Source organism: Hipposideros armiger, unplaced genomic scaffold (assembly GCF_001890085.2).
Source record: "Hipposideros armiger isolate ML-2016 unplaced genomic scaffold, ASM189008v1 scaffold_153, whole genome shotgun sequence".
In the NCBI taxonomy this organism is placed as follows: domain Eukaryota; kingdom Metazoa; phylum Chordata; class Mammalia; order Chiroptera; family Hipposideridae; genus Hipposideros; species Hipposideros armiger.
This window is the reverse complement of record NW_017731503.1, coordinates 3,002,202-3,024,829: the sequence shown is the minus strand read 5'-3', so window position 1 is coordinate 3,024,829 and position 22,628 is coordinate 3,002,202. Positions and strand designations below refer to the sequence as shown.

The window sequence follows — 22,628 nt, the reverse complement described above, 5'->3', positions numbered from 1 at the left end:
ATGTAGAGGCCTGACCACTGCACTGTTTTTCTGAAGCTGATGTTGAATAATATTGTATGTCAACTATAATTATATATACATATAGTCACGGGACATGGAGTAGAGAGTGTGAATGGAATCAATGGAATTGTAATAGATAAGCATGATAGCGGGGGTGGGAAGGCAATAGATGGGGGGAGGGGGGTTGTTACTTTGTGAGGGTGAAAAGGATAACTATTGCATTGTTCTGTACACATGAAACTAATAACAACAACAAAAAGAAGTGCAAAGACATTCCCTGTTCATGGATTGAAAGAATCAACATAGGTAAAAAGGGCATATTACCCAAAGCTATATACAGATTTCATGCAATCACCATTAAAATTCCAATGGCATTTTTTAAAGAAAAGGAACAAAAAAATCATCAGATTTGTATGGAACCACAAAGACTCTAAATAGCCATTGCGATCCTAAGAAAAAAGAACAATGGTGGAAGTATCACACTCCCTGACTTCAGCTTGTATTACAGGGCAACAATAATCAAATCAGTATAGTATTGGTAGAAAAGCAGACACAGAGACCAATGAAATAGAATTGAGAACCCAGAAATACACACAAAAATATGGACAGATAATTTTTGACAGAGAAATAAAAAACATACAATGGAGAAAAGACAGCCTCTTCAATAAATGGTGCTGGGAGCATTGGAAAACCCCATGTAAAAGAATGAAACTAGACTGCTATCTGTCACCGTGTACCAAAATGAACTCAAAATGGATCAAAGACCTAAACATAAGACCTGAACAAATAAACTGTATAGAAGACAAGATAGGTACTAAACTTAGGGACCTTGGGTTCAAAGAGGATTTTATGAACTTGACTTCAAAAGCAAGGTAAGTAAAAGCTAAAATAAATTAATGTGGCTAAATCAATCTTTTTTTTTTTCAGTGGCTGCTCAGCTCGGGCTGGACTCGAACCGCTGTTGCTCAGAGCTCAAGCTCTTCAGCGAGCTCTTAACCAACGGAGCCACTCGGCCGGCCCTAAATCAATCTAAAAAGCTTTTGCACAGTAAAAGAAACCATCAACAAAATAAAGAGGCAACCAACCAAGTGGGAGAAGATTTTTTGCAAACAACACTTCCCATAAGGAGCTAATATCCAAAATATTTGCTGATCAGCTGACCTCAAGATCGGGGATTATCCTGGCTCAGTGTTATCAAAATGTAATTATCATGGTTCACTTATAAGTGGAAAAGGGAAGAAGCAACAGAACCAGAGATATGGCAGCATGAAAAGGATTCGACCCAACATTTGTGGTTTTGAAGATGGGGGAAGAGGTCTAGGAGCCAAGAAATGTGGGCAGCCTCTAGAAGCTAAAAAGGGCTAGAAGACATTCTCCCTTAAAGCCTCCAGGAAGAAATGTAGCTCTGCTGACACCTTGATTTTGGCCCAGTGCCAGACTTCTGAACTACTGTACTAAAAAATAATAAATTTGTGCTGCTTAAAAAAATTATATATATATATATATATATATATATATATATGGAACTCATACAACTCAACAACAACAAAAAATCCAATTACAAAATGGGCAGAGGATCTGAATAGATATTTCTCCAAAGAGGACATACAAATTGCCAATAGACATATGAAAATATGCTCAACATCATTAATCATCAGAGAAATGCAAATAAAAACCATAATGAGATATCACCTGACACTAGTTAGAATGGCTATCATCAACAAGACAAAAAATAAGTGTTGGAGAGGCTGTGAAGGAAAAGGAACCCTTATATGCTGTTGGTGGGAATGCAGATTGGTGCAGCTGCTAAGGAAGGCAGAGTGGACGTTCCTCAAAAAATTAATATTAGAATTATCATATGACCCAGCAATCCCTCTCCTGGGTATCTACCCAAAATATCTGAAAACATTCATCCGTAAAAATATATGCATTCCTATGTTCATTGCAGCTTTATTTTCTGTGGCCAAGACATGAAACAACCAAAGTGTCCTTTAATAAATGATTGGATAGAGAAGATTTGGTATGTATACACAATAGAATACTATTCTGCCATAAGATAAGATGAAATTGTGCCATTTGTGACAACATGGATAGATCTTGAGATTATTATGCTTAGTTAAATAAGTCAGACAGAAAAAGTCGACAATCATATGATTTCACTAGTATGTGGTATATAAAACTGAAAGCAACAAAGGAACAAGACAAACAAATAAAGAAACAAAAACTCATAGGCACAGACAGAGTTTAGTGAGTACCAGAGGGTAAGGAGTGAGGGGGGTGGTAGATGAGGGTAAAGGGATCAAATATATGTTGATGGAAGGAGAACTGACTCTGAGTGGTAAATGCACAATGTGATATATAGATGATGTATTACAGAAGTGTACACTTGAAACCTATGAAACTTTACTAAGCATTTCATCCTAACAAACCTTAATTTAAAATAAAAATAAAGAAGTAAATGATAACAACATAAAAAATTAATGGGGATAATTTAGAGTAAATCACTTATATAAGTGTATTTTTTTCAGAAATTTACTTGGATTCCCTTTGAGTGGAATTATAAGAGAAATGTTTCTCTTCTGATCTTAAAAGACAACAGAAAAGTAAACAAACTGACATGCATAAGGTAAAAACAAGTACGTTGTATATGAAAGTGACAGCTTGATATCTGGATAATAACAATTGTATCTCAAAGTTAGGTTCTTTATTGTTAGGAAGTAAGGGACAGAAAAAAAACTTCAAGCCTGTTTCTGGGTCTGTTGATTTTCCTTAAAAGGTTAATAGTTTGGTTAATGTTCTAACTTAAGCTTTAGGGTAAAGATAACAGGAAGAGAGAAAATCTTCACAAATATTTCAGACCTTCTAATTGCTCAGTTTCTTAGGAGAAACTCAACCTTTCATAACTCATTGGCATTTGCATTATCAAAGTTGGACCTTGATAGGAAAATATCATGAGGGGTGCACATGTTGAATCTGCCACAATGAGTTTGTGAGTAGCAAAACAGTTCCACAACTTAAAATATTATTTTCTAAGTTAATGTATACTTTCACTTTTGAGCATATAAAATCAGTGGAGATTTTCTCCAGGGGAAAAATCATCAGTGCATTTTTATTGCCTTTCTGCTTACTTTAGAATAAAGTTTTCGATAATCTTATGGCTGGAATACCATTTTCTACTGTCTCAAGGTCTTCAGCATCAGGTAAAAAATATAACATAATTGTTATATAAAGAGCAGATGGTATATCTATTAACAGTCAACACATCTTCCTAAGCATATGGTTGAACAGGTTAACTAAAGGATAAAGTGGTGAGAGTTGTATAGAAAACTGACAGCTGTAAAATATTTTCTCTTCTTTTAAAAGATGGGTGTTTTAGGAAAATTCACACAATAAAATACTGTGTCTATGAGTTGTTTACCCTCAGGACTTTAAAATTGCTAAAGAGCTCAGCTTTATTCACATAAATGGTCAAGGGGAATGAATTCACCAAAAAAATGACAAGAGTGAGATGTCTCTGATTAACTAGGGTGAACCATAAATTAGAGTGGGTAAAGACATTGTATTAAAAAGAACATATTTTAAAAGGCCCTGAGAACCCTGGAAGAGCTATTGTGATGATTTTTAGACTAAAAAATAAAACGGTTTTGAATGACCCAAGTTACTATCTTTTGAGACTGTTCTTGAAATCTTAATGGTTGGTTCTCAAATCAGTCATTCTAAAGAAGAATGGAACTGATGTTAGTTTTTCCATTTTAAAAGGTGTTTATTTTATTTTCCTTTTTCAAAAATTGATCTTGAATTAACAGAGCTTCACCTACTTATTCCCTTCTTCCCTGAAGTTGTTCTATGTAGGCTTAGCAATATTATCCAGGTAATTACAGTATATATTTCTACTGAAAACATATAAAACAGTGCATAGCAAGTATCCAAAAATAGCAGCAAATAATGGAGCATTTAAAAAAATCTTAATCAGAGGCCGGCCGAGTGGCTCAGTTGGTTAAGAGCATGAGGTCTGAGAAACAGGGTCGCCGGTTCCATTCCCACATGGGCCAGTGAGCAGCACCTGAGCTGAGCTGTCACTGAGCTGCCAACAAGTGGCAGGATGGCTCAGCTGGTGAGAGCACATGCTCCTAACAACAAGGGTGCCAGTTTGACTCCCACATGGGATGGTGGGCTATGCCCACCTGCAACTAAGATTGAACACAGCACCTGGAGTTGAGTGGATGTCAGCTGCCAATAGGCAACTGAATGGCAACTGGACTTGGGAGCTGAGCTAGCTGCGCCCTGCACAACTAAGATTGAAGGACAACAACTTGGCTTTTCTCCTCCCCCAATTCCCCAACACTGTTCCCTTTCCCCAATTCCTCAATAAAATCATTTTTTAAAAATCTTACTCAGCATTTAAACAACATTAATGACAACAACAACATAAGCCTTTCTCATAGTAACCTCTCATGAATAATGAGTTTAAGGCAGAATGAGCAATAAGCTTAAATAACATCTGTATCACTTTAATCACTGATTGTGTCTTTCTAGAATTATACTGTCAATTGAAAAGAATAGCCATGGTAGCTTACCAATTGCTGTAGTTAACAAAAATACTTGCTCCATCTTTTTTCCATCATTGTAAAATGCTAGATACCAAGGCCCTTGGTCCATGTACTCTATGAAACCTGTCTCCTGAAGTGAGGTTAAGATCAGGTTCTGAGGGGATTGCTGGCTGTCATCAGAACTCTTGGAGTCTTCTTTGACCAGTTGTTTCCCATCCATTAGTTTTACAAAATCAAACTGAAACAAATACAAACACAAATATGAGTCTATTTTTACTTCTAGACTGACGAACATGTATAACTTTAATTGCCCTATTTCATAAGTCTTTGCTTTGGAGGTGGGCAAAACAGAAGAGGATGTTATTCATTCTTAAGTATATTTAAACCTGAAAGTATATTAATTCTGGGGAAGAAACCACTATACTTATGAATATTATAAACCTTTCAGTCTTGTGGTATTCAAAATATTTGTTGAGGAGGCCGGCCGAGTGGCTCAGTTGGTTAAGAGCTCACACAAGGGTGTGAGCTCTGAGCAACAGCAGTTCGATGCCCGGCCCGAGCTGAGTTGCCGCTGAGCTGCCAACAGGTGGCAGGATGGCACAGCTAAAAAAATAAATAAATAAATAAAAACAAACAAAAAACAAAATAGTTGTTGAAAAGTAAATAGACCAAAAAAATTTTTTTAAATCTTGTTTAGTATTATGCAAGAGAATCTTGATATTTTACTAAAGTACCTGATAGAAGATACTTAAAATCACACATTCCTCTCAGAAATGTTACCATGATCTTCCCTGTAAATTAGAGTTTAATAGTTTTTAAAACAAACAAACAGTCAACAATTTGAGAATATTCATCATAATTTACTATTTTTGTAGTAGCATATTTAAATATTCAAAAGATACCTTCTGTTTAATTCCTAATCAGTGGTCAAGCACATGCATGTATCCTTGAACATTGTTTTTAAGAGTCACATTTGAATGTCATTCTAATTCCCTGCTTAGTCTGACCCAGAAGTTAAAGTTTGGACTACAGTTATATCTGTTGAAAACAAAGCAAGCCCCAGATGGTTATGATTCCTTATGCTACTTCTTAGATGGAGCAGGGCCCCAAATGGGTTCATGTAAGGAAGAGATAAAGAAAAGAAAATGAGAGAAATGAGGTAGCTAAAGTTTATAGAAGGAATTTATAAACCATAGAGATTTTATATATATGAGTTATTAACAACAAGGAAAATTTTCTAACTGTAAGAAAAAACCTGCCTTTTTGACTCATTTCCATTATTGATGTGCATTCCTTTATTGGGACAAGGGGTCATGGGTATATAAAACTAGCAAAGGGGTGTGGGCACCAAAACTAAGTAAGATGAAGGGGCTAAAAAAGCTCATGATAATCATGTTCCAGGAAGCAGAATCCAAGTTTCAAGAATATTTTCTTAAACTCCCTCTTTTGAATCTGCTCTGCTAAATTTGATTCATTATTTCTCAATGCCATTTTTTTTCATTTGCTTGAGCATGATAATTCTGGATATTTGCTCATTACAAAGATGGTTTGCCTTCACCTTTGACTCCCACACACATTGCAAATCACAAACCCTGGACTTGTCATTCCAACACCCTCTAAAAGGGTAAAAAAAATACCTATAATGTCAAATACCTGAGTGTGTGTAGGCGGAATGTTTCTTCTGCCATAAATTCCCAGCAGAGAGTCCTTGGCCAAAGAAATATTGAATTTCAGATATATTGGATGGTGGATAGTAATCTGGAAACGCCAGAATAAGCCAGGTGGAATGGTTTGCATGACCTGTGCACCAATGTCAACTTCTCCGGTGTCTATTGCCCGTCCCTTCTGAAACACTGGTTTTAAAAGTAAAGAAAATTACAAATAACATTAATCTTAATTTATAAAGCAATGGGTTTTGGTCTTTCAAGGACAGATATATCAAAATGACTTACTTACTCAGCTTTTTCTTCCTCCCCACACCACCCATTTATCAAGGCTTTACCCAAATTAAATATCTTTCAAGGAGCCCTCTTTAACAAACCACTATATCAGTCTCTCTTTCTATTAAACTACTATTACATGTATTTCCATAATTTTAACCATTATTTACTGAACCCTGTCTTGGAAGCTGGAGGAGATACAAAGATGAGTAAGATGCAGTTCTTAGTCTCAAGGAGCTTTGAATGTAAGAGATAAAATATGACAAGTGCACAAATAACCACATTGTAAAGGAAAATAAGTAATCTGGTTGTTCAAGTGAAGGAAAGGTATTTGGTTGGTAGATACTCCTCATTCCTAGCTTTCTCTACCCCCTTTATCTTGCTCTAACTTTATCCCTTAGCACTTATCCCCACCTAACATACAACCTGTTGTACTTATTTACTGTTCATTGCCTGTTTATTTTTAATACAATATATACTCCATGAGGCTGTGGCTATTTTGTTCATTGCTTTATTCCAAGTAAGTACAAGAATGTAGGAAAACAGTATGTGATCAGTACATATTTATTCAATCAATGAATGAATCAGAAAAGGGTATTTTTGGGGAAGTGGTATAAAATATGGCCTTAGAAGAGGGAAATAATTTCAACAGAGCTGTTGGGAAGGTTCTACATGGAAGAGACACCTTGAACCAAAACAAGAGGAGAGAAAAGCTTAAGTGTATATAGAGAGGAGCAGTTGGAGGTAGAGCTAGAGGGGAAAAATGGCATCGGATTAATAAGGCCTTGAGTGTCAGTCCTAAAGTGTTTATTTACTAAAGAATGGAAAGCCATTACATTTTTTAAGAAGAGAGGACAGACTTGGGTACATTAGAAAGGCTAGCCTTAATGAATAAGGTAAGATGATTTAGAGCAAGGAGACACAAGAATGATATAGAAATTATGGGTCAATAATCCAGGTGAAGTTACATGAAGGTTTAAATTTAGGGTGGGTTCAACAGCTCATGTGGAAAAAGTACATTCTATTCAACTGCAAAATAAACAAGTGGGATTAAATCAAACCAAAGAGCTTATGCACAGCAAAGGGAAAAATAATCAATAAAATGAAAAAGTAACCCACAGAACAGAAGAAAATGTTATCAAATTATATATCTGAAAAAGGTTTAATATCCAAAATATATTAAAACTCATATATTTCAATTGCAAGAAGCAAATAATTCAAATAAAAAATGGGCAAAGGACCTGAATAGATATTTTTCCAAAGAAGACATACAAATGATCAATAGGTATACGAAAAGGTGCTCAACAGCACTAAAAATCATTGGAAAAATGCAAATCAAAACCACAATGTGATACCAACTCACACCTGTTAGGCTGGTTGTTATCAAAGAGACAAAAGATAACACATGTTGGCGAGAATGTAGAGAAAAGTGAAGCCTTACACTCTGTTGTTGGGAAGGAAAATTCTACAGACATTTTAGAAAATAGTACAGCGTTTCCTCAAAAAATTAAAAAATAAACTACCATATGACCCAGCAATACCACTCTTGGGTATTTATCTGATGGAATTGAAATAAGGATCCCGAAGACATATTTGCATATCCATGTTCATTGCAACATTATCCATAATAGCCAAGATATGGAGGCAACCTAAATATCTTAGGTGGGTGAATAAATAAAAAATGTGATATATACACACATACAAAAAGTGGAATATTATTCAGCCATGAAAGGAAAGGGAATCCTGCAAATTTGGAGGGCATTATACCAAGTGAAATAAGCCAGACAAAGAACAATACTGTATTGTATCACTTATATGTAGAATTTAAAACAAAACAAAACAAAACAAAACTGATTTTATAGAAACAGAGAATAGAATGGTGGGTGCCAGGGCTGGAGGGAGGTTCAAATCGGGTGATGTAAGTGAAAAGGTACAAATTTTCAGTTATAAGAAGTTCTGAGGATCTAATGTATAGCATGGTGACTATAGTTAATATGTCATTTTATACTTGAAAGTTGCTGTGAGTAGATCTTAAACAGTCTCACCATACACACAAAAAGAGTTGACTATGTTAACTATGTGAGGTGATAGATGTGTTAATTATCTTGATCTTGATAATCACTCTACAATGTATATGTATATGAAACCATCACATTGTATACTTTAAATATATACAATTATACTTCTCAATCATTCCTCAATAAAGTTTAAAAACAATCACATGTTATCTGGGAAGGATGAAAACTGGATCATCCTGAAGAATGGTACAAATATCAATTAATTTTAGATTATCATAAATTTTAAAAATCTTATTGTAATTTCAAGTGTAAATAATGAAAAATTATTTTTGAACTAGCATAGAGAAAATAATACTGAGAAAAAATAATTTATCTAAGTGAAAGCAAGAAAGGGAAGACACAGACTAGAAAGATTAATTAGAAAACAACAAAAGATAAATTTCATATATCTATATCTATAATTGAAGAATAATGAGCTAAGTACTTGTGTTAAAAGGTAAGAACCATCATTCTGAATCAAAAAGTAAAATTGAATTACATGCTTTTACAAAAAATATATATACATATAATACAAAGAGAGTTATTTATAATAATATAAAAGGTATTTCCTCAGCAAGGAAAGAAAAAAAAAGAAGGAAGACAATGTAAGGGAAGAGCTCTTTAAACTTGCATGGGCATAAGAAGGAGGTCTTGTTAAAATGGAAATTATGATTCTGTAGGTCTGGGGATGGATATTTCTAGCAAGTTCCCATTAATGCCCATGTTGAGTGGTGCACAACCCAAACACCGTGAGGCAAAGTTTTTAGGACACTGAGACACTAGGTGTGGGGGCTAGGGGAAGGTCAAAACTGGCCCAATGATTGTAAGTTTGGGTGACTTCGTGCTGGTATCAAAAAACAAGAAACCTAGAAGGAGCTGGTTTGTGTGGAACAATGTTGATTTTGGACAATTGGACCTTTATTATTTATGGCCATATTGTTTAATGATTTCTGATGTGTTAGTTTAATATATATTTCTGTGGAATTCTTTGTTATGTGGTGGTGGGGAGAAAAGGGATACAAGAGGACTGCCTTGATTTTAAGCAGGGGGATTACACCTCAGGAAGGGAAATTCAATTTGGCCTCATTTCACCCCGCCTTTGTATTTTTCAGTTATCAACTCCTTCACACCAAACACAGTTTAAAATCACACATGTTCTCTGTCCTTTGTGTTCACCTGCTATAAAATTAACAGCCCATTAAGGAACACACCTGCAGTGGCTTTATTGAGAGGCCAATGCCTTACAGCTTCTAACTTCCTAAAATACCTCCATTATTGGTTTTTGTGTTAAGGCCAAAAGTAATAACTATTTTAAGAATGTTAACTCTTAACTATTAATAATAGATTTCAAATGCAATTTTGAACATAATTATGTATTATAGGACACATAGTTTTGTGAAATTGACATTTATAATAAAATATGCCCTTTGAGATTATGAATGACCAGCTGAGGACCTTATTTTTCACTGTAACTTACTTTTTTCCATGTGAGACAGAACAGTTTAGTCCCCAAAGGGCTGAATATACATTTACCTCTTAATGTCCTGGAGCAGACAAAGGTCTTCAATGAGCAGGCAATTAAGAGACCATATTTATGTGGACACTTCTGTTCTCAACTTAATGCTCACATTGTTTAACTGCTATCCTCATTAGAAGCTTTTACCACGTCTTAACAAGAATCATTTGGTCATGCAAAAAATATTGTAAATATAAAACAATTTAAAACGTTTTAGGTTTAGCAAACACTATTTGAAAGTTGCTATGAACAGCCATTAACGAATACAGACACCGTCATTTTTTAAAAAATCAAGGCAAAACTGGCTGATAGACATTAACCTTTATATATGAGCCTTACCAAATGCTACACCATCTCTTCCTTCAGCACTTTATAGTGTCATATACTACATAATGGGGCTACTTAAATGTTATTCACTAAATCAAAAGAAGCTGATGAAGAGCTGGCCGAATGGCTCAGTTGGTTAAGAGCTCGCTCAAGAGTGCGAGCTCTGAGCAACAGGGTCGCCGGTTCAATTCCCGGCCTGAACGTAGCTGCCACTGAGCTGCCAAGAGGTGGCAGGATGGCTCAGCTAATAAAACAAAACAAAAAACAAAAGAAACTCATGAAGTTATGTTGTTGGAGTTTGCTGGTTCTAGCATTACTAAATATCCGAAGCATATAATCATAAGACATTTATAAAAATAATTTTAACAGAAGATGGTCTTATCCTTTGAGAGCTTCCATCATAGTTAATACAAGGTAGGTGATGAGACAAGACACCATGAATAAACCTATGGACAATAATTTAAATAAAAACAGCAAAGCAAGCTAGTTGCAGTGATTTGGTATTAGAGAAGAGAAATTTTCACAGCCTGCAGATGGAAAATTTCTCAGCCTCTAACCTTTTAGAGCATAGTGCATCAGAAAGGAAGATATTTTTCTATTAGCAGTCTCTATCACTAAATAGCCTTTTCTATTTTATCTTCTCTTAAAATTAGTTACAGATTACAATGCAGTAATTATTAGTTTCTTTATTATTTCATTATTTTTCTTGATGTAGCTCAAAGTAGGAAACTAAACAGGAAGAAACTATGTGCAGGAAAACATTATGTAAGGTGATTTTATGAGGAAATTCTGCATCAATATAGGTAAGTTGAATAATTTTGGCCAAACTAAACATTGACTCTGATACTTCATTTGCAAATTGGCAGTAGCAGAGTTAAAATATAGCACTAAGGTACAGTTTTTGTAATATCCATGTTTTGATTGTCATTTAATCACTTATTTTACTGAAGCATATCAGAAGGCCGAGGATTACCATATTCTCTCCAGTTACGGAACAATTTCTTGCACAAATCCAAGATGAAGAGCAGAGAGCCATGGATTATATCAAACTTTGTGGTACTATAGTTACCACAGTCTCATCAATATCCACAAATTTAGTTTGAACTAAATACTCTATAGGCACAGGCATCAAGTGCTAAGCGGGAGAAAAAAAACAATGGCAGACAGCTGTGTTGAAAGATGGCAAAATAACTGATGGTTGTTTAGTTCAAGAGGAAAAGGTCAAGCTACTTGGAAGGTAAATACAGAGGCCTGGAATTAGTGACAGGCAATGCGTGCAGTGGCTGTATTGACTAAACCAAGGCTTCGTTATATCTAGACTCAGACACATACCTGAAAACTAATAACATGATTAACTATATTCTGGGCATATACATTTCTTTTTTTCTACTTAATATAGTTAGACATGCTGCATACAATGATTCTGTGCAAAACTCAGTAGGATATTAGTAGAAAATACTGACATGTGGTCATTAAAAATATTGCACTATCAGGTTCTTGTACAAAAATGACTAGGGTTAAAGGCTGTGGTGTTGCTCCTAACAGCAATCTTATTAGTCTTTTGAAAACATGTGGAAATTTCATAAAAAAGTATCTAAGCTAAGAAGATACTTAAAGGGAATGTTGTCCAAAGATATGAAAAAGAAATACACCTTAAGATTATATTTGCCTTTCACTTCATCCAATAGCACATTCAAAATCTTCAAGAAAACTTAATCAAGTGTCTTTGGTATGGCCTTTCACCTAAATTAGTCCTAGTGTGTGTCTCATAATTTAAGTGTCTCATTTTCTTTGCATTCCTTCAGATATAATAATTGTTTCACAGTAACAAGTCTTTGTGAAATTTAGACTATCAGTGTTTGGAGCAAAATGGGGAGGTGAAATCAACCCTTATTTTCTATGATTGAAAGCTGTGAAGAGATGAAAAGGGGACATTGAAAACCTATTCTTTGCATCTATGTATCCTTGCATAATTTTCCTTATATGAACTGTTGAAGAAAAATGTGTATTCAACTTTTAATTCTTAACAACAAATTTTCCAAATGTGTATAACACATGCTTTTTATATCCATTATATAACCCAGGAGTAGACAAGAGAAAGAAAAGGAAGAGTGAACCTTGTACATTGTAGGCATTTGGTAAATACTATATGCATTAATTAAAAAAATAGTAATGTTGATAATTTATTTAGTAATGATCATTTATTTTGACACTTCAGTACAAGATTTTTTTAAGTACAGAAGCATTTATTAGAGGAAAAAAACAATTTTAATCGCATACAACCAAAGATAATTGAAGTCATTGAGGGATTACACTCAGCTATGAGTAACAAGAAACACCCAGAATCTGCCTAATATGAAAAAGGTACTGATTCTCCCATGGAAGGACTGGGTCAGAGACACAAGATTTTATGGGAGGAAGAATTGAAATAATCTGCACACACAGACTTTTGTGAATTAACTGTGAATAAAATGTGTTTAGAAATAAAATCCCTCTGACTTACTGACACTGATAATAGATAGGTGATTGTATAGAAAAGTTCATTAACTAATCCTACACTTGAGAAATACATTACTGTGCAAGTGTAAACAGTTAGGTACGTACACTGAAATACTTCAAATTCCAGGATAGAAGCTTATCTAGTTTGCATGCATCTTCTCAGGCAGAAGTGAAATGGCATTGTTAAAATCTTACTCTTAATTATAGGACTAATTTTGACTCTGTATATCTGTTTGTTGAACATATAATTTAAAAGACATAATACCCCTTTTAGAAGGATTTCTTTAAATTTCATTGCAAGAACTTCTACATTCCCTAAAAAAACTTTAATATTTCCCCATTCTTCTGGTGTGGTCTATTGACCAGTAAATAGTACAGTATTCACAAAAATTATTTTCTAAATTTAAGGCTCTCCTGACTTGATATACAATCTCACAAAGTGAAATAAAAATTATGTTCATAGAATCTCAGTATGCTGATTACCAATGGTACATGAAGTAGCCAATCTCTTTGAATTTCCTTCGTGAAAACTAGAATTGATATAAAACTCAAATTTATCATCACATTGTTATATATTCAAACATTTACTCAGAGATATGGGTCAACATGAAATAAGATACTTTCTTAAACATACTGCCATTTGCAAAAATAATATTAAAAAATTAATGAATACATATGGACACATGCAATGAAAAATCCAAAAATAAAATTAAGGAAATAATTTTCATTTATAATACCAAAAATTTTTTAAAACTTAGGGATACATTTAATAAAATAAGTTATAAGACTTGTACACTGAGAAATGCAACACATCATTGAAAGAAACTAAAGAAGACCTAAAATAAGTGGAAAGACATCCATGTTAATGAATCAAAAGATTTACGATTATAAAGATGGCAATAATCCCACATTGATCTACGGTTTGAATGCAATCCCAATTAAAATTCTGTTTGTCACTTTTGCAGAAATAGACAGGTTGAGCAAAAATTCATACAGAAATGCAAGAGACCCACAAAAACTAAAAGAATCTTTAAAAAAGTGGAAGGTCTCACACTTCCTGATTTCAAAACTTATTACAAAGCTACAGTAATCAAGGCTGGTGATACTGACATTACAATAGATATATAGATCAGTGGGATAGAATTGAGAGTCAAGGAATGAAACATCACATTTATGGTCAATTGATTTTTCTAACAAGGACACCAAGAAAATTCAACAGAGGAAAGATTAGTCTTTTCAACAATTGGTGATAGATAACTGGATATCCACAAGCAAAAAAAGTGAAGTTGAGCTATTCAATCACACTATACACAAAAATTAACTCAAAATAGACTAAATATCTAAATTTAAGGACTAACCCTAACATCTCTCAGATGAAAACATAGGCATAAATATTTGTAATCTTAGATTTGGCAATAGTTTCTTAGGCATGACTTCCAAAGCACATACAACAAAAGAAAAAAATAGATAATTAGGACTTCATTAAAATTAAAAACTTTTGTGCTTCAGAGGACACCATCAAGAAAGTGAGAGACAGCCTTTTTCTCCCACAGAATGGGAGAAAGTATTTGTCAGTCACATATCGGATAAGCACTTGCATCTAGAATACATTAAGAAGCCTCACATCAAACAAAAAATAGACAAACCAATTGAAAAATGGGCAAAGGATCTGAATAGACACTTCTTGGAAGAAGACATACAAATGGCCAATAAGCACAGGAAAAGAAGCTCAACATCATTAGTTAACAAGGACATGCAAATTAAAACCACAGTGAGATACCATTTCACACACATGAGGATGGCTAAAAGAAAAACCATAGACAATAACAACTTTTAGTGAAACCAGAGGCCAAACGAGTCCAGCAGCACTCAGCTGACACAGGAGTTGGGTCATAGAATAAGCATTTATTATCAATGCACTGGTAGTCTGAGAAGGCAGCAAGTTAACACCTCCAAAAACTGTCTTAACATTCTCAGACCAGCTTGGGGTTTTTAAGGGAAAATCTGGGTGTTCCTCCAGAGGCTACGTGGTGGTTCCAGGAGTCTGCATGGAGCCTTCCTTCTAGCCACATGATTCTCTGGTGGAGTCAGCAACCCAGGAACAATGATGGGATTAGCCTGGTATACCATTAAGATTGTGATCAATCATAAGTTTCAGGGTTATTTTTTAAAACAGAGAACTGGGTGGGACAGGAGACATTCCAAATTCAAGCTGCAGAAGGATGATCTATTGTTAAAGCTATAGGTATAGGTCAAGGAAAGGTGAGGCCAGGGACGTGGAGAGGCCTGTACTATGGGGGTGCCAACCAGGCCCTGTTTCACTAGTAGAAATATAAAATGATGCAACTTCTTTGGAATACATTTTGGCAATTCTTTAAAAAGTTAAACATTATTACTACATGAACTAGCCATTCCACATTTTAGTATATACCCACCAAAATTGAAAACGAGATGTTTTAACAAAAATTTTTACACAAATGTTCATAGCAGCATTATTCAAAAAAGGGGAAACCCATAAAACATCTATCAACTGGTGAATAGATAAACGAAAGGTGGTAACCTATACAATGGAATATTATTCAGTCATAAAAAGAAACAAAGTACTGATACATGCTGCAACATGGGCAAACCTTGAAAACATTATGCAAAATGAAAGAAGCCAGGCACAAAGGCTACACATTATATGAGATATACAAATAAGCAAATATATAAAAACATAAAATAGACTGGTGGTTGCCAGGGGCTTAGGAGAGGTGGGGATATGGAATCTGACAAGACAATGAGGCATCTTTTTGGTATGATGAAATGTTCTAGAATTAAATAGTGGTGATAGCTACACAACTTTGAATATACTAAGTCATTGAATCATACACTTTAAATTGGTAAATTATATAGTATGTAAACTATATCTCAACAAAGGTGTTACAAAAAATAGTTTGAAGTTATGTATTGACATGTACAGTCCACACACATACATACATACACTATCATGCACTGTCATGAGAGTGTTGATATGTTTCCAAGTGTTTTTTGGAAGGTCACCTTTTAGAACATGTAATTGGTAGTACACAGTAGGGGTGCCTATTTTCCATATTTTATACAATGCTAGATATTTGTTATATGTAGGTTATTATACAATACAATCAAGTCCTTCTGGACTTTGGGATGGTGGCAGGAGGGCTGGTCATAGCTCAATTTATCCAGCTTCTCCTTTTCTGTCTTAGAATGGGTCCCCAGGGGCAGGGCAGTCACATCTGTCTAAATTCTTGACATCAACTTACTGGACATTTAAGAAAAAACAATTGCATTATGCACCACTTGTCCCATACTTGAGATTAATGAGAGGGTTGTATGTCTTCTTATGCCAAGCCTCGGTAAAGAGAAGCAGCCAGAATAGGCACCAGTTCTCATGACGTGTCATATTGCTACAGCTTTTAATTTCTAATTTTTTGAAACCCAGAATGTCTTCAATAATATTGTAAAAGGGTAGAATGCTTCTGCTTCCTCCTGTCTGACTCTTACATAAATTCTAGCCTGCATTTCTTCTAGGCCTTTAGATAGATGTTTGTAGATATGCTAACTGAAGAGAGGAATTCTGCAAAACTAGCCTCCTGAATAGGTGGGAAAATATATACAAAGCCATGAGTATTTATCATAGATTTACAGGTATCTCCACCAGACTCAGATTAGAGGGGGTCAAGAACATCTAGGATCACTGGGAACAAAGAGATTTGGAGATTGTTGTGCTCTTTCTTGGATCTCACCTCTTGCCCCACCCATTCTCCCTTCCCTTGACACAAAAGAAGCCTGATTCTGAGCTCTCTTAAAATTGATTTTAGGCACCATTAGGTCTCCCATCTTGCCAGTTGACTCCTTCTTGAACAAACCATGACATTTTGAGTTTTGGCCTTTGAAGCACTGGGCACATGAAACTTGAACCATTAACAATTTCATATTAAAACTTCTCACAAACAAAATTCATTACAGACAGTAGTAATAATAACAATAGTAATAATAATTATAGTATTGGTTTGTCGGAAAAGTCATGATGCATGTTTGCAACGTATGGTACTAGTTCATTTTTGGAAGTACTAGAGCCATTTGCATCTATGTTATTGCTATGACATTTGATAGCTGACAGCTCTAGCTTCAACCTAAAAAAAATTGAGTGATTTGGTTGAGATTTGGAGATTTTACAAGTTGAAGATGGAAGACCAAACTGTGCATTTTTGCCATATTTTACTGTTTTACTTCCATAAAGGGAAGAACGTGCATCAAGCTTGTGAAAAGTTGCATAAAGTTTATGGTGACAATGCTCTACAAGATCATCAGTGCCAATGATGGTTCACAAAATTCAGTGCTGGTGATTTTGATCTCAGTGGCACTCCTCGATCAGGGAGGCCCACCAAGGTTGATGACTACAAAATAAAGGCATTGATCAAGTCAAACCCATGTTACACAACATGAGAGACTGCAGAAACATTGAACATCCATCATTCAAGCATTCATGACCACCTGAAAAAGCGGGAATACTTAAGCAAGCTCGATATTTGGGTTCTGCATGAACTCAAAGAAGTTCATTTGATGATGCATATAAACATCTGCAATATGCTCATTAAACATGAGGAAAACGATCCTTTTTTGAAGTGACTGAAAACTGGTGCTGAGAAGTGGATTATTTACAACAATGTGGTGTGCAAACGGTCTTGGTCCCGACGTGATGATTCGCCTCAAATGACATCGAAAGCAGACATTCTTCAGAGGAAGGTTATGCTCTCAGTGTGGTGGGATTTTAAAGATGTCGTGTTTTTCAAGCTCCTACCAAGGAACCAAACAATCAATTCAAATTGTGTCCTGTCGGCAATTGCACAGTTTGAACAAATCCACCATCCAGAAACATGTTAATTGTAAAGGAGTTGTGTCCCATCGCAACAACATGAGACCACACACAAGTTCGATCACCCGTCAAAAATTATTGGAGCTTGGATGGGATGTGTTGCCACACCCACCGTATTTGCCTGACCTTGCACCATCAGACTTCCACTTGTTTTGCTCTCTTCAAAACTCCTTGCGTGGTATAACATTCAATTCAGATGAGGCTGTAAATCAGCACCTTGTTCAGTTTTTTGCAAATAGAGACAGGTCCTTCTATAAACGAAGAATTATGAAGCTCACTGAAAGATGGCAAAAGGTTATTGAACAAAATTGTCAATATATCATTGATTGATCTTTGTTCTTTATGTAAATGAATGACCTTTGAAAAACAGAGAAAATATGTCATGGCTTTTCCAACAACCCAATAGATGGTAGCATTTATTGAACACTTATTGTGCCCTCTTTTTGAACTTCAACCTCTGATTTCCACAATATGAAAATGCCACTTTCATACTCAGTGTGTGATATACCCATAATTTGGTTTCTCAGTTTATCTCTGAGGCTCCTCCTTCCTCTTCTCTCAATCCCAGAGACTTTGATCGTTTCACAAATTCCTTTCTTAGTAACATCCTCAATGTCTCTCTTTCTATTGGTTTCTTATTGTCTTCAAACAAGCACAAGCCTCTCCTCTTTTGAAAAAAAGAAACAAAGAATAAAATGATCCAGTTCCACTTTTGTTGTGGGATACTTGGACAGAGAGACGGGACACCAAGGCTCAGGGCAGAAAGCAACATTTATTGATGCCAGCAGCGGCTCAGCAGATTCATATCCAGAGGCTGAACCCCGATCCGAACATTACTTGGAGCTATATACCGTGAGGTCTCTGGGTTAGCAGCTAAGATTCCTTATTAGGATATGCGGCCTTGTGCCAGTTCCTGACTGGCTCCCAGGTGAGATAGGAATTAGGAAATGTTAAACATGAAAGTCTTGGTGTCCATGTGGTCTGAAAAAGCCCTTGTCTAGGGCTCCCTGTCACATTCTCCCTTTTGATGCTCAAACCCATACGTGGGTTAGAGAGCATCATCTCCTTTGACGGGCTGTTGATCTAGGGGTTGGTGCTTTCATAACATGATGACCTTAGCAGCAGTTTTACGTTCTACAATGGCCTCTGTGAGGGAAGAGGTGGGGTGAATGACAAGGGGAGAGTGCAGGGTAAAGGAAGCATGCTCCAAGGAGCAGTAGGATGATTCCAATGAACGCTTTAAATCCCCCGAGGGTGGAGACCCATCCTCCAAAGAGGCTTTCAGGGTCCCATCCCATTCATTTTTGAACTGGGATATGGGCAAGTTTTTCTAATATTCGTGGCAATGGCGGAGACGGCTTTGCCAGTGTCATCAATCTGCAGACAACAGTCTGACTGATTGAATTTGCCACAGACGCCACCCTCTTCAGCCAGTAAGTAGTTCGGTGCTAGGCAGCTCTGATAAATAGCAGCCCACATCTGGGTCTGTTGGGTAGCGAGGAGCTCTAAAGTGGTCGCAGTTTCATTGGTGATTATTTCCAGAACAGCCTGTAACCTGAGATGTTTATAGTGAAAAGGACTCGAAGCATGATTTAGGGCACGAGGTGGTGATACCATCTCTGACTGAAAAGAAAAGGGTGAGGGTAAAGATTAGAGTCCTTGGGATAAGCATCTTGCAAGGAAGAATTCCTCAAGCTTTGGCCGCACGTGGATTGGTCAGCTTCCGGTGTGATCAAAGCAGGGATGATGATTTCTCCTAAGGACTGGTAACACCACTGGTCATGTTCCTCTGGAGAGTGATCTTGAGGGGCTCGGAGGGGTCAGAGGTGCAGTTCCAGCTAGCAGCCGCAGCTTTCAATCTGCTGTGGAGTATCCATGGGGCGATCTCTGCAACCTTGATTGCCATGGGGGTAGACAAAATGACAGTAAAGGGGCCCATCCCCAGGGGTTTTAAGGGCTGGAGATTGCATTCCTTAACCAAGCTGAATCCCCAGGCTTAAAGGGATGAACTTCAGTTGTTAAGCTGATGGGGTTCTGTAGGGTAGACCCTATCACTTCAAGCTGTTGTCTTAAGGTTAGGTCTCCTATTTCTTTAAGGTCCCCTCGGAGGCCTCTAATGAGTGGAGGTGGCTTTCCGTATAGGACTTCATAAAGGGAAAGGCCCATCTTCTTGGTAGGAGCTGAGCGTATTCTCAGGAGCCCTATTGGAAGGGCCTTGTCCCAATAGAGGTGTGTCCCATGGCACAGTTTTTTTAGGTGGGACTTGAGGGTTCGATTCATGCATTCTACTTGTCCTGAGCTCTGTGGGCAATAGGCTGTATGCAGCTTCCAAGTGATGCAGAGGAGCTTGGACCAGAGCTGGATTATTTCAGTAATAAAGGTTGGGTCATTGTCAGAGCTTATTGAGAGTGGCAGCTCAAAGCAAGGAACTATTTCCTGCAGTAATAGCCATGTGACTTCCCATGCCTTTTCTGTCCAGGGTGGGGGGAAGGCTTCTACCCAACCCGAGTAGGTGCATGCAAATACTAAGAGATATTTAAGACCTCTGGAGTGTGGCATCTCAGTGAAATCTATTGTGAGGTCTTCAAATGGGGCACTGCCAGTATGTTGGACCCCTAGGGGTAGGGTCGGCCCTTGATGTGGGTGTTGCGAACACAAACAAGGCATTGTTCACAGACTACTTGTGAGATACTGGAGAGTTGGGTATGTAGAAGTATCTACTGAGGGTTGTTTCTAGGGCGGTTCGACCAAAATGGGTCTGTTGATGGAATTGCTTGATGAAGGCCAGGGCTAGGGTTCCTGGTATGATAATATGGCTGTCTCGAAATTCCCACCATCTTTTGGGAATTTTGAGACCGATTCCCCTTTCAGTCTTGAATGAGGCCTCTTTTTGGTGGGAATATTTGGGATCCCACTCAGCCAAAAGGTCTGTGAAAGAGAGAGGCTGTTAACGTTGGAGGTTCAAGGGTTTCTTCGGCCTCAGCTAACTTGGCTGTTTGGTCTGCCTTGCAATTGCCTCGGGCTGCGATGGTGTCACCTTTTTGGTGGCCCCTACAGTGTATGACTGCTACCTTCTTGGGTGCCCATACTGCTTCTAGGGGATCTAGAATCTCTTGTCCATATTTGATCTCCTTCCCTCCTGAATTGATTAATCCCTTTTCCTTGTATAAAGGCCCATGAACATGGAGGGCAATGAAGGCATACTTAGAGTTGGTGTAAATATTGGCTCTTACCCCAGCTGATAGCTCAAGGGCCAGAGTCAGGGCCACGAGCTCCGCCTTTTGTGCTGAGGTCCCCTGTGGGTGGAGTTTCACTTCCATCGGGGTCTGTAAGAGGTTGGTCAGTCAGGTCCAGCCTCCTGGAGAAGACTTCAACCATGATTTCGATGCAGTTATGGTCTGGGGGCCCAGGCCTTACAGGCAGTAAAGTGGCCAGGTTGAAGGTCCGTACTATCTCAAGGCGTCCCCGTGGGTTTTCACACAGTATCCCTTGGTACTTGGCAATCCGGGAGTTAGTAAGCCAATAGTGTTCCTTATGATCTAACAGGGCTCAGACGAATTGCGGAGCCTGGATAGTTAATTCCTGACCCAGGGTCAGCTTGTCAGCCTCAGACACGAGGAGACCTGTTGCTGCGAGTGCCCTCAGGCAAGGTGGCCATCCTAATGCCACTGAGTCGAGTTGTTTTGAGAGGTAAGCTACTGGCCGGTGCCAATCCCCTAGCAGTTGGGTAAGGACTCCTACTGCCATTCCAGTATGTTCATGTATGTAGAGGAAGAAAGGCTTGGTGATGTCCAGGAGCCCTAGGCCAATGGCATGAGTGAGAGCCCATTTAAGCTCATAAAAGCCTTTTGTTGCAGAGACTCCCACAGAAAAGTTTCATGTTCAGTGCCCTTTGTGGCTTTGTGGAGGGGTTTGGCCATCGTGGAGAAGTTGGGGATCCAGATCCCACAGAAGCCTGCCGCCCCTAAGAATTTGCGGATCTGTTTCTGAGTCATGGGGACCGGGATGGTATATACCAACTCTTTTCTTTCTGGACCGATCTGGCGTAGTCCTTGTGACAGGTGGAAACCAAGGTATTTGACCGTGTCTTGGCATAGCTGAGCCTTTTTCTTGGAGACCTTGTAGCCTGTTTCCCACAAGAGTTTAAGGATGTGATATGTACCCTGCGTGTAATTATTATAGCTCTTCCCAGCTAGCAAGAGGTCATCTACATATTGGAGCAGTATGCAGCCGGTTTGACTGTCTGAAAAATGCTTTAGGACCAAAGCTAAGGCGACCCTGAAAATGGTTGGGGAGTTCTTGAAGGTTTGTGGTAGCCTTATCCATGTCAGCTGGCCTTTATCCCCGTTTTTAGGGTTTTCCCATTGGAAGGCAAAGAGTGGCTGGCTCTGTGAGTCCAGACGAATACAAAAGAAGGCGTCCTTGAGGTCCAGACAGGAGAAGTGGGTTGCTTCAGCTGGGATGAGGCTCAGAAGAGTATATGGGTTGGTAACAACTGGGTGTAGAGTGACTGTTGCCTGGTTTACTGCCCTCAGGTCCTGCACCAGATGGTAATGTTCAGTTCCTGGCTTTTGGATTGGAAGAAGGGGCGTGTTCCAAGGTGACTGGCAGGGACAAAGGATCCCATATTTTGGGAGCCTGTCCAAATGGTTTTGGATGCCTACTTGTGCTTTATGGGGGATGTGCTGTATTTGCCGGCATATAAGACGATTTTTTGGCCCTGAAAAATATGCCTCCAAGTGGGGGGTCATCTTATACGCCAGGTACACTTCAGATAGACTGCCCATAGTGCTTGCCCCGTGCCATAGTGGCCTCCCGATGCCCGCCCACTTCATTCCACAT

At 37.7% G+C, this 22,628-nt stretch overlaps 1 protein-coding gene across 1 annotated transcript in view; it reads right to left on the bottom strand.

Annotated features, from left to right (window-relative positions):
* LOC109387321 (teneurin-1-like) overlaps positions 1 to 22,628 on the bottom strand; it is a 413,374-nt gene that overhangs the window by 18,235 nt on the left and 372,511 nt on the right. Inside the window, exons 8-9 of the mRNA XM_019651161.1 lie at positions 6,204 to 6,403; positions 4,578 to 4,788 (exon numbers count right to left, since the gene is read on the bottom strand). Coding sequence (XP_019506706.1) covers positions 4,578 to 4,788; positions 6,204 to 6,403 — 411 coding nt within the window. The remainder of the gene's footprint in view (positions 1 to 4,577; positions 4,789 to 6,203; positions 6,404 to 22,628) is intronic.